General features: G+C 42.0%; 1 protein-coding gene across 1 annotated transcript in view; it reads right to left on the bottom strand.

Annotated features, from left to right (window-relative positions):
* Window positions 1-7,106: 7,106 nt before the first annotated feature.
* uacab (uveal autoantigen with coiled-coil domains and ankyrin repeats b) overlaps window positions 7,107-14,292 on the bottom strand; it is an 81,369-nt gene continuing 74,183 nt past the window's right edge. The window contains 4 exon segments of the mRNA XM_033987630.2: window positions 7,107-10,362; window positions 10,568-10,633; window positions 10,711-10,851; window positions 11,264-13,051. Coding sequence (XP_033843521.2) covers window positions 10,291-10,362; window positions 10,568-10,633; window positions 10,711-10,851; window positions 11,264-13,051 — 2,067 coding nt within the window. The 3' untranslated portion in view covers window positions 7,107-10,290.

Genomic DNA, 14,292 nt, shown 5'->3' with positions numbered 1-14,292 from the left:
TAAAAGAAGATGTCCCAAAATATTTGTTTCTATTGCCCGCACTCATGGGATTCACAGCATGTAACAGGAAGAATTACAGACTGAAGACTGTATAAAACACAGAAAATGTGTAATATGACAGAAGGGCAATTTTACCCGTAATAGTTGTCTGCATTTATTATCTAATAACAAAGATAATTTTAGGTGAAATATATTCATGGCATTTTGTTTTTATCTTTTTTTCAGGGTTTATTAACTTGTCTGTTTAATTGATTAAATTTAGTTTTTTTCTTCTCAAGTGAATTACGAAAGAAGAAAACTCCTTGTGAAAGTCTGGGTTGGCTGGGAACTGTCAACCCAGGAAGCAAGTGGAAGTGGTGCTTGTTTTCTGACCCTATATATATATATATATATATATATATATCTGTGCGTGCATGTGTGTGTGTATTTAAAAATGTTATGAATTTAAAACTTTTGAAAGAAACTTACCCTATTTTGTACCATTTTACATGGATGGTGGAGCGTTGTCCAAACTCTGATCTGCTGGTCAGGGCCAAAGATGACCTTGGCAGAGGTGGTCAAAGTACTGCATTTCATTACTTGAGTTATAGTATAATTGCTCTGATCAAATATTACTCCAATACAACAAAAGGAGCTCAGTCAAATTCCTACTTTAAAGTACTCAAGTATTATCCATAGTAACTTGAACATACAAAGATTTTTTCTAATCATTTTAAATCAGTATTGTGTATAACGGTTAGACAAGATGCAAATTTCAATTCGTCATGTTCTAAAAAACTAGATTACAAAGAAATGAACCTAATGACCCTAAAATAGATTAAAACCTTGTCACGACAAATGTAATGGAGTCAAAAGTATATTAAGTACCTAAGTACAAGTCAAGTAGTATAGTAGTAAACATATACTACATTTACTTCAAGTTACATCAGTTTTGATGAATTTGAGATAGGTGCTTGTTGCAGCCCCGTGTTGCAAGAAACTCCAAAAGAACTTTTTACAACAACACATGTCTAGCTCTAAAGACAGCCTACATTTTATTCAAATTTTTCTGTTGTACCGGTTTACAACTAAAATAGAAACAGCTCCTTCGGAGGATTCTCAAGGAATAAAATATTATCACTACCTTAATGTCACGTTCTCGGGTGGTGAAAGTGTCAAGACTTTCAGAGAAGATGATTAGTGACCAGTGAAGTCTATCATTTCATTAATCTGCAATGGAAAATACAGCAATTACACAAACATGCATAGTGAAGAAAGCTAATTACTCTTACACAAATGTTTCACTAAACAAATAAACCTTGCTGCAAAGGAGAGTGGTGTTTAAATGAATTGTTAACTTGATTTACGCTGTTAGAGTGTAGTAGTGCGCATATGGACAGGTATTGCAAACTGAACACTTGGTGTTGTCCAAACTACCGCGCTCCCCCATATTGCTCCTGGTGTCCTACACCCCGCCCTCGGTCACAGGTAAATTTCAATACTATGGCAAATTTAAAAAAATAAAATAAAAATACACTCGTTCTAAGTTGTGGCTTCTTTCAGTGCTGCTGCCTGAGTCCCGCACTCATTAACTGAACTGAACAAAGCTGAGCCAGGAGTGTCTGCTGGTGATGAGCCTGGTGCAACCGTCATCATTCACTGCTTCACATAGAGCACACCGTCGCTTCACACATCCTAGTCACTGGCCTAAGAAAATCTTGGACCGTGTGCTGTGAGCACGTAAATTGGAACGTGTGTCTTGGGTAATGTGCTCCCAGTTTTCACTTTGGGCTCGTACGTTTCAGGTGTTTTGTGGTTGTATGTTTCAGGTGATTTGTGGTTGCTGTGCCTGCATCAGTGGAGCTGTGGTACTAATGTGAGGTGACAGCTGTTTTGACTTTTGTTTTATGAACCATTTCCAAAGATGCAGTCCCTGGGTATAAGCTGTGGATCATGGACTATCCGGGCAAGGGGGAGGGTCCAGCGTTTTTTATGAATGGAAAGAAAGAATTAATTAATTAATACACTGGTCTAATGTATTGTATTCTGCCCAGATGCTGTGAAGTTAACTTAAACTTATGTTATGTCTTCACATTGCATTTGTTTTAATAAGTTGTATACCAGTGTAAATTGTTTAGATAAAGCCAGTGTGGCTACAAATGTTAACACGTTTTTCAGAAACTTTAGGGTAATGTAGTCTATTCTGTTTTATAAATACTGAGCGCACAAAAGGGTCCCCAATGGAACAGTTTCAGTAAAGACAGTAGTTTTATGACACAATAAACAGTGAAGATTTTGACAGAAACTTACCCTGTTTTGTGATATTGTCTCTTTTTCCGGTAGAAAATAGGCAAGGCAAGTTTATTTGTATAGCACAATTCGTACACAAGGTAACTCAAAGTGCTTTACAGAATAAGAAAGACATTAAAATCACACAGATCAAAACATAAATAATCACCCAATCTGCAACTCTCTCACCCACTCGTTTGCACCCTTTAAAAACTCTCTCTTGCACTCTTTAAACACTGTCTTGCTCAGTTTAAGAACTTTCCCATTACTTTACAAAAAACTTTCCTGTCACTTCTCAAATACTTTCCTGTGACTTTACTATGTCTAATAAATGTCCATCAGTCCATGTTTCTTTTGTCATCATAAAATTACCATTAAAGGAGAAGAGTGCAGAATAAAAACTTTTCAGTCGTACGCACAGCTAAACAGAACCGTTTTGAGCCTTGACTTAAATATTGTCAAAGTAGAGGCCTGTCTCACATCTTCAGGAAGACTGTTCCAAGTTTTAGCTGCATAAAACTGAAACGCTGATTCCCCATGTTTAGTCCTGATTCTGGGCACCAGCAGGAGGCCGGTCCCTGAAGTCCTCAAATTACGAGATGGTTCATATGGCACTAACATGTCAGAGATATACTTTGGACCTAGGCCATGGAGAGACTTATACACAAGCAGAGCTGTGTCTATTCTTTGAAAAACAGGAAGCCAGTGCAGAAACCTGAGCACAGGACTTATGTGCTCGTACTTCCTGGTTCTAGTCAGGACCCGAGCAGCAGCGTTCTGGATGTACTGCAGCTGTGTTAAGGCTCATTTGGAGAGGCCAGTGAGCAGGCCGTTACAGTAGTCTAACCTACTGGAGACAAATTCATGGATAAGTCTCTCTAAGTCTGGTTTTGACAGTAAACCTTTGATTTTTGCTATGTTTTTTAGGTGGTAAAAGCTGCAGATGTTATTGATTTGATGTGGCTGTTAAAGTTCAAGTCTGAGTCCATTATTACCCCTAGATTTCTAGCCTGATTTAGCAGAAGAAAGTTGTTTTGCATCCACACACTGATCTGCTCGATGCAGTGGCAGAGTGAATCCACTGGTCCATATTCACCTGCTGCCAGTGAGATATAGATCTGAGTGTCATCTGCATAGTTGTGGTTAGACACATTATTGCTGCGTATTAACTGGCCTAATGGCAGCATGTAGAGATTGAACAGCAGGGGTCCCAGGATTGAACCCTGGGGTACCCCACAGGTCAGGGACATTTTATCTGATATACATTTTCCAATTTCAACAAAGTACTCCCTGTTTTCTAAATAGGACTTGAACCAGTTTAGTGCAGTACCAGAGATGCCCACCCAGCCCCCTAGTCTCTGTAAGAGAATCCCATGATCCACAGTGTCAAAGGCAGCACTCAGATCTAACAGGATCAAGACTGAGACTTTGCCTGCATCAGTGTTCAGGCGGATGTCATTTGTAACCTTGATAAGAGCAGTCTCAGTGCTGTGGTGGGGTCTAAAACCTGATTGGAAGACATCAAAGGAGTTGTTCATTTTGAGGAAGTTAATAAGTTGTTGGTAAACAACTTTTTCTAGGACTTTGCCTAAAAACAGCAGGTTGATAATTGTTCAATACTGTGGCATCAAGACTGCTCTTCTTTAGGAGAGGCTTGATAACCGCAGTTTTCAAAGTGCTTGGGAATGTTCCAGATTGAAGTGACATTAACTATGTGAGTGAGTGGTGACAGCAAACTGTTGAGCAGACTTTAGAAATTTTGTGGGTAACACATTGAGGCAGCATGTAGATGAACTCAGACTGATGACAATCTCTTGGACAGTTTTGTCGGTTACAGGTGCAAAGTGAGTCAGCTCTAAGTGTCTAGGTGGGTGCTGGGTTGTTATTTGCGTTGTGGAATTTATGGCATTTTTAATGCCCTGAACCTTGTCATTAAAGAACACTGCAAACTCATTGCACTTAGATGTGGAAATGAGTTCTAATGGCAGTGGAGCTGGGGGGTTTGTTAATCTGTTTACCGTTGCAAACAGGACATGAGAGTTGTTACTACAACTTCCAATAATGTCAGAAAAATACCTTTGCCTTGTTCTACATAAACTGTGGTTGTACATATACATCTTTTCTCTATAAATCTCATAATGAATCTGGAGCTTTGACTTGTGCCATTCCCGCTCGGCCCTCCGGCACTCACTTTTCTGTGCCCTGACCAAGTCATCGTTCCTCCATGGCGCTTTCTGCTTATTTTTAACCATTTTAACCTTCATTGGGGCAATGGTGTCCAGAACATTCAAAACACTCGAAGTTACAGAGTTCAACAAATCATCAACATTAGAACATGAGGCATTTTCAAAGTGTATCATTTCCATGAACAGTGCACCTGTGTTATCATTTATGTGTCTCCTTCGAACAACTGCAGGACCAGCCGCTGGTTTGGGAATAACAGACAGGTCAAAGAAGACACAGAAATGATCAGACAGAGCAACATCCACCACATTGACATTTGAAATATTTACTCCTTTTGTAATGAGCAGGTCCAGTGTGTCCTCTGTTGTGAGTGGGTTCGCTGACATGCTGAGTCAGACCAAAGGTTTCAAGGACAGAACTGAGCTCTTTAGCGTTTCTGTCAAACACATTATCCACATGTACATTAAAATCACCTGTAATGACTAAACCATCAAAGTCTGTGCATACGACTGAAAGCATCTCAGTAAAATCATCAATAAAACTCAGACAGTGCTGGGGAGGTTTGTATATGACTAAGTAGAGTATGGAGGGGGATTGTTTTAGCTCCATTTTGAATGAAACATACTCAAAAGATGAAAACACCCCAAATGACAATGTGTGAGTAACTAAATTATCTCTAAAGAATGCACACACACCTCCACCCTTTGTTTACTCGTGTTTCAGATTCAAATTTGAAGTTGGGTGGAGTTGATTCCACTAGAGCTGCATTACCTGTGTTTTTGTCAAGCCATGTTTCGGTTATAAACATAAAGTCAAGACTAAAAGAAGAAATAAAATCATTAATTAAAAAGGACTTGTTACATAAAGATCTGACATTGAGCACAGCAAGTTTCAGTAGGACTGGATGTTATCATCTTACAGGGAATGTAAACTAAATGTCTCTAATTGGACAGTTTAACTGTCCTTCTGTTAATCAGTCTACGTGGTGTAACTGTAGATGTAGCTCCATCACAGGGCCTCAGCATGATATTATTTTTATCATGACTGTATGTCCTGAGACAGCAGAGGCCCTGTGTGTCCTAGCTCTTGTTGATAACAGCTCTGGAGGAGGGCAGGGAAGGGCGAGGAGGGGGGAGTTTGGGTGAGGGACCACATGAGAGAGCAGGGGGGAGTTTGGGTGAGGGTGAGGGACCAGGTGAGGGCCGAGGAGGCGGAGCAGAGGGGAGTTTGGGTGAAAGACGAGGGGGGATAGGTGGGTATGGGGAGGAGTTCAGCATAGTTGATGCCAGAACTCTCGATCGCTCTATATTAGGTGTGAGGGGAGCCATCTTAATTCCTGATCTGATGAGACTTTCAAGATGGTCGGGAAGGGCCATAGGTGAAGGTGGGGAGGAAAAGGAGAGTGAGGAGTCCCTAGAGGGAGTAGATGTAGCAAAGGGGACCCAGGGCTGGTCTGTGGGCAGGGGAGGTGATGTGGGTGCTGCTGCGACTGAAACCTCTGCTGGGGCTGTCACAGACAGGTTCAAGGCCTGTGATGTGGGCCCTGAGGGAAGTGACGCAGGAGATGCATCCTTCACTTTTGAATCCTTCGCTGGGGGAGATGGTTGTGCTGCTGGTCGTGAGTCCTTCGCTGGGGGAGGTGGTGGTTGTAGTTGTGGTGCTGCTGGTGGTGCTGACACATTGGCTCGGTCTCTGGCTGGCGCAGCAAGGATGCTTCTCTCATTCCTCTTTTCTCTCACTGGCCCAGGACCCTGTCCAGGCCGGTTTCTCAGAGCGTGGAGGAGGTTATCCGTCAATACTCTCACTCCACCTCTGCTTCATCTTCCTTCTGTCTATGGTAGGAAGAGGTCCACTGATGAAAGTCTTAACCTCCACTTTATCAAGCTCCTCAAATAATTCAATGAAATGCTTTTTCAAGATTTCAGTCCGATTCATTCTAGAGTTTCGCGGTCTCTGGATCCCGATTGGTCTAGCCGTTGCCACAGGAACCCCAGTCCCCTCTAGCCCCGCCCCCTGCTGTCTTCAGGTCAAACTCGGCGCAACGAATGTCTCAAAACTCGTGAGAACATAATTTTCAGATTTGTACGTGTAAAATTACACATTTGTAATCGTAAAATGATATTTGCAAGCATAAAACGAAATTTGTAAGCGTAAAACGATATTTGTGAGCATAAAATGAAACTTGTAAGTGTAAAAAAAAAAAGATTTGTCAGTGTACAAATCAACATTTACGCATTCAAACTTTTTGGATCAAATGTACCTTCATAAAGTTCTTCTCTCAAATGGAAAACACTCATGTGGTAATGAGGAGCTCCAGTGTTTTTAAACTCCATACACCTTCACTACAATCATTTGGATGATTTTAGCCCTTTAATTGCCAGTTTCTACTGAACTAAATGTAAAAGGAGCGGTTAATATGAAAACTACTACTACATGGCATCACAAGGTGGAAAAGAGCTGGTTAAGGTTTGAAGATTTAGAGACTAATTATAAAGGATTTTGCAAACGTGTGAATGAAACACAACTCCAGTTATGTTTTCGAGGAGGTAACAGAATTATAACAGCTAAAAGCACAAGAATCAATGTGTGTGTAATATAGAACCTTTAAACTTGATGTATACATGTTACAGGAGACAGAAACAATCACCATAGTTAGTTATTATGTTAGGCACTTTTATTGAGTTTGGATTAGCGTCTGACAACACAAATATGTATAAGGACATTAACAATATCTTTATTTCATCATTTGAACCCTACAGTTAACATTTAGAAAACAGTGGTTAGCTGTTAGTCCTTAGTACATATCTGCTACACCCTATTCTTTCTTTGGCAGTATAAAAACAGGAGGTGCTTTGAAACATGAATACCACAGAAATGAGAAGTGTGCCATTCTACGTTCCAGTCCTGCTGAAGTTTATTCTCACACAGAGGTACAAAGTCAGTACAAAGCTATGAAAACACATGATGTAAAGGCACAGAGGGAGGGGAAAAGACTATCACTATACACTAGTCCAGAGGCTCCTACAGGGGCTGAGCACAGCTCCTGCTCTGTAAGGCTGCACAAAATACTGTAAATTTCGGACTATAAGCCGCTAGTTTCTTCCCACACTTTGAGCCCTGCGGCCTATAAAATGGTGTGGTTAATTTATAGATTTTTACTGGCTAACAGCCACCGGGGGGCACTCTCTACCAGTAAATTCAAAAGTGCGACACACGTGGGGAAAGATTATGCGCTCCAGAATACACTAGATTTGATTTTGAACTGTCATTTTGCGGATCATGCACACACCCTCATGATGGAAAACACACACAGAAATGCATATGATGCAGCTCTTAAGTTAAAGGCAATCAATCTAGCATCAAAGAAGGAAATGGAGCCACTGCACGTAAGCTTGACGTTGAATTGATGGTGTGATGTTGGAGGCGGCAGCGGCAAGAACTTAGTCAATGTAGAAAGACAACAAAAGTTTTCAGAGGAAATAAAAGCAGATGGCCCATGTTGGTGCCGTTTTATTTTATGAACATACAGGTATGTTCATCCGGCATGTTGTGTTGGCGTACTGCTGATTTTCAGGCACAGTTTTAAATAAATTAAAACTCAAAAAACTTCCATGCACTGTCTATCTCCTGTTACATGAAAACCTGCAGCTTATATGTAAGTGTGGCTTATATATGTACAAAATGTATTTTCTTTTAAAATATAGCTGGTGAGGCCTATATTCCGGTGCGCTGAGTAGTCCAAAATTTACAGTAAACCAACATAAGCTATGATATGCTAACACATTGGTTCTCAACCTCATGAATCACAGGCTACCACCGCTACCACTTTGCAGCAGGGTGTGATCCTAACTGTAGGCACAGCTCTGTCTGAGGCTTTATCAAACTTAAATTTGTCCTTTATTTTAACACAAGCTGACCCTAAAGAACTGGATTAGCTGGGGCTACAACAGGTGAGCTGATTTGTACTACTAAGTCCCTCTCAAACAACATTACAGTCCCAAGCTAGCTAGCATTAACCAGCAGTTTTTTTCAGTTAGTCGTCCTCACCTTTTTGTTGAAAATAAACAAGAGCATGGACACTTGTATTGATTATAGGCTCCTGAAAATGTTGTTTAAATCCATTTTGTACTTTTCTTGAGTTTTCAGACAATCTGATATCTTTTTTGACGGTGCTAATGGTCTATTGTGTCGCCATGGCAACTGCTAAACATTCCACCATTAGACATACATTTAGAATCCACCCAGCATGATGTCACTGCAAAGTATCAATTGAATATATTCTCAATTTTTCACCATATGATCTGGAGACCCCCTGAAATCATTTTGCAACCCCCATGTTGAGAACCACAGTGCTAACATATGCTTAAAGGCTAAACACTGCAGGATGATAATGGGACAGTTTATTCTCTCATCAAATTATTTCACTAGGCTGTTATTTCATCCAATGTTTCCTAAAATAATGATTTCAAAAGGAAATGGCCACCCTCTGATATCTACACACCACATTTTACCAGCCTTGTACAATATTTCAATATATTCACATAATAAAATTTTTATGCTTTGCATATTTTAAACAAACTCACATCTAATGAGAATAAATGTTTAAGCGTTTTAACATAAGGGTAATTACCATATGAAAACATGAATTATGGATCTCTATATATTTTGCCCTGTTCTCCTGCAGTGTCTCACCTTAAGCCATTACAGCATCATAACTACAGTTAGCACACTTGTTAGCTTATTCAAGATCAGTTATGTATTCTTTATATTTAACATTCCATATGCTATTACAGTAGCTCCACAGAACAGCAGCTGTGTACCCTGGGGCCACACACAGTTTTACTACTATAAACTTGGCCTGCCAAGTCTGACCACTAAAGGATGCTCTGGTGCTACCAAAAAGGACCAGTGCCACTGCAAACCCACGGACACACACAGCATCACTCACACAGCTCCACAGCTCCACAGCTCCACCACAGCAGGGAGAATGACAGAGGCTACATGGCAGCATGGGCAGCAGTGAGGTTTTGTAGACTTGTGAGTATATAGAGAGAAACAAACCAGAACATATCAGTTCCAAGATTTCATATTTATCTCTTGACTTGGAGGAGAAGGCTTAAAATGACTGCATTATTTTTATAATGAGAGACATTGTCTGTGAACTGATTGATTTTTTATAATTTTATATTTCAAAGACTATTCTCCGAATAAGTTTGATCAATTGTACATCATACTGCCCATCAGGTTTAAAAACAAAATTACAATCCAAGTCTGTTAAGCCATTTATATCTCATTTTCCATGGTTTGCCTTCCTTAAAAGCTCTATGTTCAGAAAGGACGTTGTTAAAGGCAGATTTGCAGTTTGAAGGTACTTTTCTGAATAAAACATTTTTCTTTTGAAATTTTCAAAACAGGTTTCATGAATGCCATAATCTACAAATGTCTACATACTGCACCCTGCAGCTCATTTAACATAACTTGAATATGAATATGATCATGTGGACCATGAAGAAAAAAACAGGTGAGTGTTGAAATGTAGTATCCACACTAGAGCAGTGAGGCCGGTGGGAATGTGAGAGAGAGTCTGAGGAGCACAACTTTAACTGAGCCCAGTTTAGAAGTCTGTAGTTGAAATATCTGCACACTCGCACACACACGCACACGCACACACACACACACACACACACACACACATACCCCCCCCCCCCACACACACACACACACACACAGGCAGACACAGGCACTTTGAACTGGGTGAGCTGAGGGAGTAGAGTCTTGTTGTGGTTCTGATGGTTGTTGTGGTTGTGGGGATTCTGGGGGTTGTAGCAGTTCCGGGCCTCAGCACACAAACTCCTGCCTCATGCGAATGATCTGCAGCAGAGCGGCCTGGACGTCTTCATCCATGTGACCCTGGAAGGCAAACAGAGGTAGGTTTAAGTGTGAAAAATGACATATCCATCTAATGAGAAATAAATGATCAAAAATATGACAAAAAACATAGGACATTGTTTTAATGCGCCAAACTTCAGTCTTTTTTATATTGCAAATGTCATGTTTATCAAAAGCCTCCAAGAAGCTCTGTGACCTTTCCCACCTGTGCAGAGTCGTATCTTACCTGTGCGGCGCTGAGCAGGTGAGTGCGGTAAATGGAGACCACCTCTCTGTGCTGCCTCTCAGCATCCTATGAAAAATAGTGTTATTGTCAGAGTATCAGAGTTCGCCCTCTGCTAACAGCTAACAGAGAGGGGGGATACTTACAGCTAGCTGCTGCTGAAGGCTCTTGACTTGGGCCTGTAGTGAGTCTGTGTGCCTCTTGGGGGCACTGCTGGTGTAGGCCAGCTGAGACAGGCCATTCAGTGCCTGCTTCAGACGTCCCACATCTGTCAGCAGCTCTGTGATCTGAAACACACAAGAACCAAGTCAGATAGTCGCAGGACTAAGGAGGCAGTGGTCTACAAACATTTGTTTTCCTACATTTCAAATGTATTGCTGTACTTTACAGTAGGATTAACATATGGCCCACAGCAGATCGTCAGCCCTGATAATAATAAGCCATGAGTGGCCACCTTCACTGATCTCTTTCCTCCTTACTAGAGAGTATACCTAGTCTCCAGTGACAACTTTGTTACCTAGTCTCTAGTGACATCTTTGTGATCCCACTGCAACTGGTCTGGTTTTCTTCCAAACCTATGTTTGTGGTGGTTCTGGTTTAGACTAGTCTCTAAATAAAGGCAGTGTAATGGAGTCGAACTGGTATATTAATATAGATATATTTCAGTTATCGCCAGAGCTATCCCTAACAAGCGTGTACCTTCTTGTCCTTGGCCTCGGTCTGCTGGGCTGAGGCCTGGATGCTCCTCTGCAGCTCCTGGATGGTGCTGAGGGACTGGTCATACCTCTCCTTCAGCTCTCCCACCTCCTTCTCTACAGCCCAGCTCTTCTCCTGCAGGCTGTTGGTCTCGCTTCGGGCCTTCCTCTCCTGCTCCGAGGCCAGCGCTGCATCCTCCCTGGCGTCTTGCACCTCCTCCACCAGCAGCAGCAGCTTCTCGCGCAGCCCGTTCACCTCCTCGCTCATTTGCTGCCTGTTCTTCTCGAGCTGGGTGAGATCTTCGTGCTTGTGCCTCAGCTCCTCCAGGGCTTGTGTGGCCTGCAGAAGCTCAGACTGCAGCGTGGCTACATCTTCCGCTCTCTGGGCATTGTTCTCCTCCTCCTCCTTCAGTGCTAGCTTGAGTTTGTCCACCTGCGCTTCCAGACTCTCCTTGGTTCTCACAATCTGCTGGTTCTCCTCTCTCCTCTCCTGCAGCTCTTTCTGAAGAACACACATTTTCTGGGCTTCATCTTGCTGGGTGGCTCTGGCCTTCTTGGAGTCTGCCTGAGCTTGCTGTACCTCTTGGTTAAGTGCTTTGAGTTCTCCATCGTAGTTTGCAATGCGCGTTAGCTCCATTCTCAAACGCTCTTGCAGACTCTGGACCTGTGAGGTGTAGTCTGTGTTCTCTTTCGTTAGTTCTGTGTTCTGACGTTCCACCTCCTCGCGCTGCTTCTCCAAGTCATGAATTCTGCTGGTAAGTTTTTCAAATTTACAGCTGTACTCCTTCTCCAGCTCTTCCTGCCTTTCAACCAAAGCCAAGTCTAGTCTGTGGTTGACCTCCTCGAATTGCACCTTTAGCCGCTGCTTCTCCTGTTCAGAGCTTTCCCTCATCATCTTCTCTTGGTTATACTTCTCCTCCATTTCTCTCAATTTCTCAGCGAGTTCTTGCAGTTGAATTGCGTAGGTCTTCTCCTTCTCTTCTATGACTGTTCTTGGGATAAACTTTGCCTGGATTGCCTCTTGAATCGTATCAAGCTCTTGTTTCTGAGCTTGAAGTTCCTGTGTCAGCCTGGTGGTCTCGTCTTGAGCCGAAGCATACATCTCAGCAGCTTTGTTCGCCCGGGTCTCCGCCTCCACTGCGGCTGCCTTCAGCTGATCCATGACTGTGTGGTGCTCCATCACGCTAACATAGTCCTTTTGTAACTCTAACTGCACCTTTTCCAACTCGCCTTTCAACTTGTCATTTCCATCTTTCACGTTCTGTAGTTCTTCACCACGTTCCCTCTTCCTAGACTCCAGCTGGGACATTTGAGATCTCAGATCTTCGATGGTGGCAGTGAGCTCCTTCTGGATCTGCTCTATCTGCTGCCTGGGCACATACTCTCCGTCCATGGTCTTCTTCATTTCCTGGCTCTGTGTGGTTAGCTGGACACACTCTATGTCCCTCTCCGCACATCTTCTCTGCATCTTCTCGAGTTGTTGAACCAGATCTGAGTTCAGTGTCTTCAGCTGGTCCATCTCACTGTTCTGCTGCTCCTTAGTGCTCTGGAGGTGGTGAAGTTTGTCTTCCAGAGTGGATTTGTCCAACTGTAGTTTCTCAACCTGGGCTTCTGCTTTGCCATAGCGCTCACTGGCCTCCACCAGCTTGTCCTCTAGGTCTTCCAGGGCTTGGACCATGTTGTGCCTGGCCTCCTCGTGAAGCTGGACAGGTATGAAGTCTGTCTCCATCTGGCTGTTGAGCTTGTCCAGCTGTTCTCGCAGTAGATCTCGCTCCTCTTCGCTCTCCTCCACCTGAAGAAGACAAAGCATGTATGAGGTCAGTACAAATAGGAAAAAATTGTGGGTACACAACATGAGCGACTGAACAAAATGAAGCTTCTACAATGTTTAACTGCAAAAACCATAAGAGGTTCACATTTTTTACTTTTTACTGATATTGTCAATTTTCCTAAATGAAATGACAAAAAAACTAAACTAAACAAATATTAATGACTGGCTGCAGGTGCTGGGATAGTGACCATTCAGATCAGAGAGGCATTTTAGGTTTAAACCAATTGAATTACAGCATTGAAACTGGTAACCCAAATGAGAGACTCATGTGAGGCTCATTCTGCTGATTGGATAATCATCAAAAAATGAATGTATTTATGAATGTATTTATACCACTTTATGCAAGAATTAATCTACATTTCAATTGCAATATTTGATATTAACATCTTGAACATGTGTGTGTATCTGTGACACAGATATCTGTATCTCTTTCTGTAACCTACTATTACATATCTCTATGTATCTGACCAAAACTGCACTCACAAGACTACACCTGCAGGGGAAGTTCAAGTAGAAGTACTACAACCCTATGAAAAATTCTGCTCCTCTGCTCCTGTCCTCAGTGAATGTGTGACAGCACACACACAAATCACACACACAAATCCTTTGCATTTCCAGACAACCATAAAAAGCAGAAATAAACAGTGATGAAGTGCTGAGGAGGAGAAGCACGTGGACTGGCCCTGATCCAGGTTCTTGTGGCCATGAGTCAAGCTCTGCACATGGACAGTCACGTGAAGTGATCTGTACTGCATGGCCCTGTGTGGCTTTCAAGCTGCCATGATAACACTTCATGATAACATTGCATAATTTACGGCTTCAAAGATATATTGTGCTTCTGTGTGCTCTATAGTTATAATCTATAACACCCGTGGGGTCATTATGGTATAATTTGCCCATTTTAAATTGCAGTATTCATCTAAAAGAACTTAAACAAGTCCGCTGACTTCTGCATTAAAAACTGCAGTCCAATGAAAGCTGAGTTGTCAACACCTATGGACAGCTGCACATAATGCTAGCAAGTTTTTTATTCGTACCAAAATGACTACGCAACACTGCAGAATCCTGCATGTACCACCAGTTAAGAAAATAAATAAAATGGTAGCAAAATAGCATCTTGAAATAAGCGATTAAAGATGACTCAAACAAGCACAAATCACCCTGGGTGAGTAACTGGTGAGGGTAAACTATAACATGGAAAA

The sequence above is a fragment of the Periophthalmus magnuspinnatus genome, chromosome 3, assembly GCF_009829125.3.
Source record: "Periophthalmus magnuspinnatus isolate fPerMag1 chromosome 3, fPerMag1.2.pri, whole genome shotgun sequence".
Taxonomy (NCBI): domain Eukaryota; kingdom Metazoa; phylum Chordata; class Actinopteri; order Gobiiformes; family Gobiidae; genus Periophthalmus; species Periophthalmus magnuspinnatus.
Note: the sequence above shows the minus strand (reverse complement) of the source record. Positions and strands in the feature narration are given on the sequence as shown.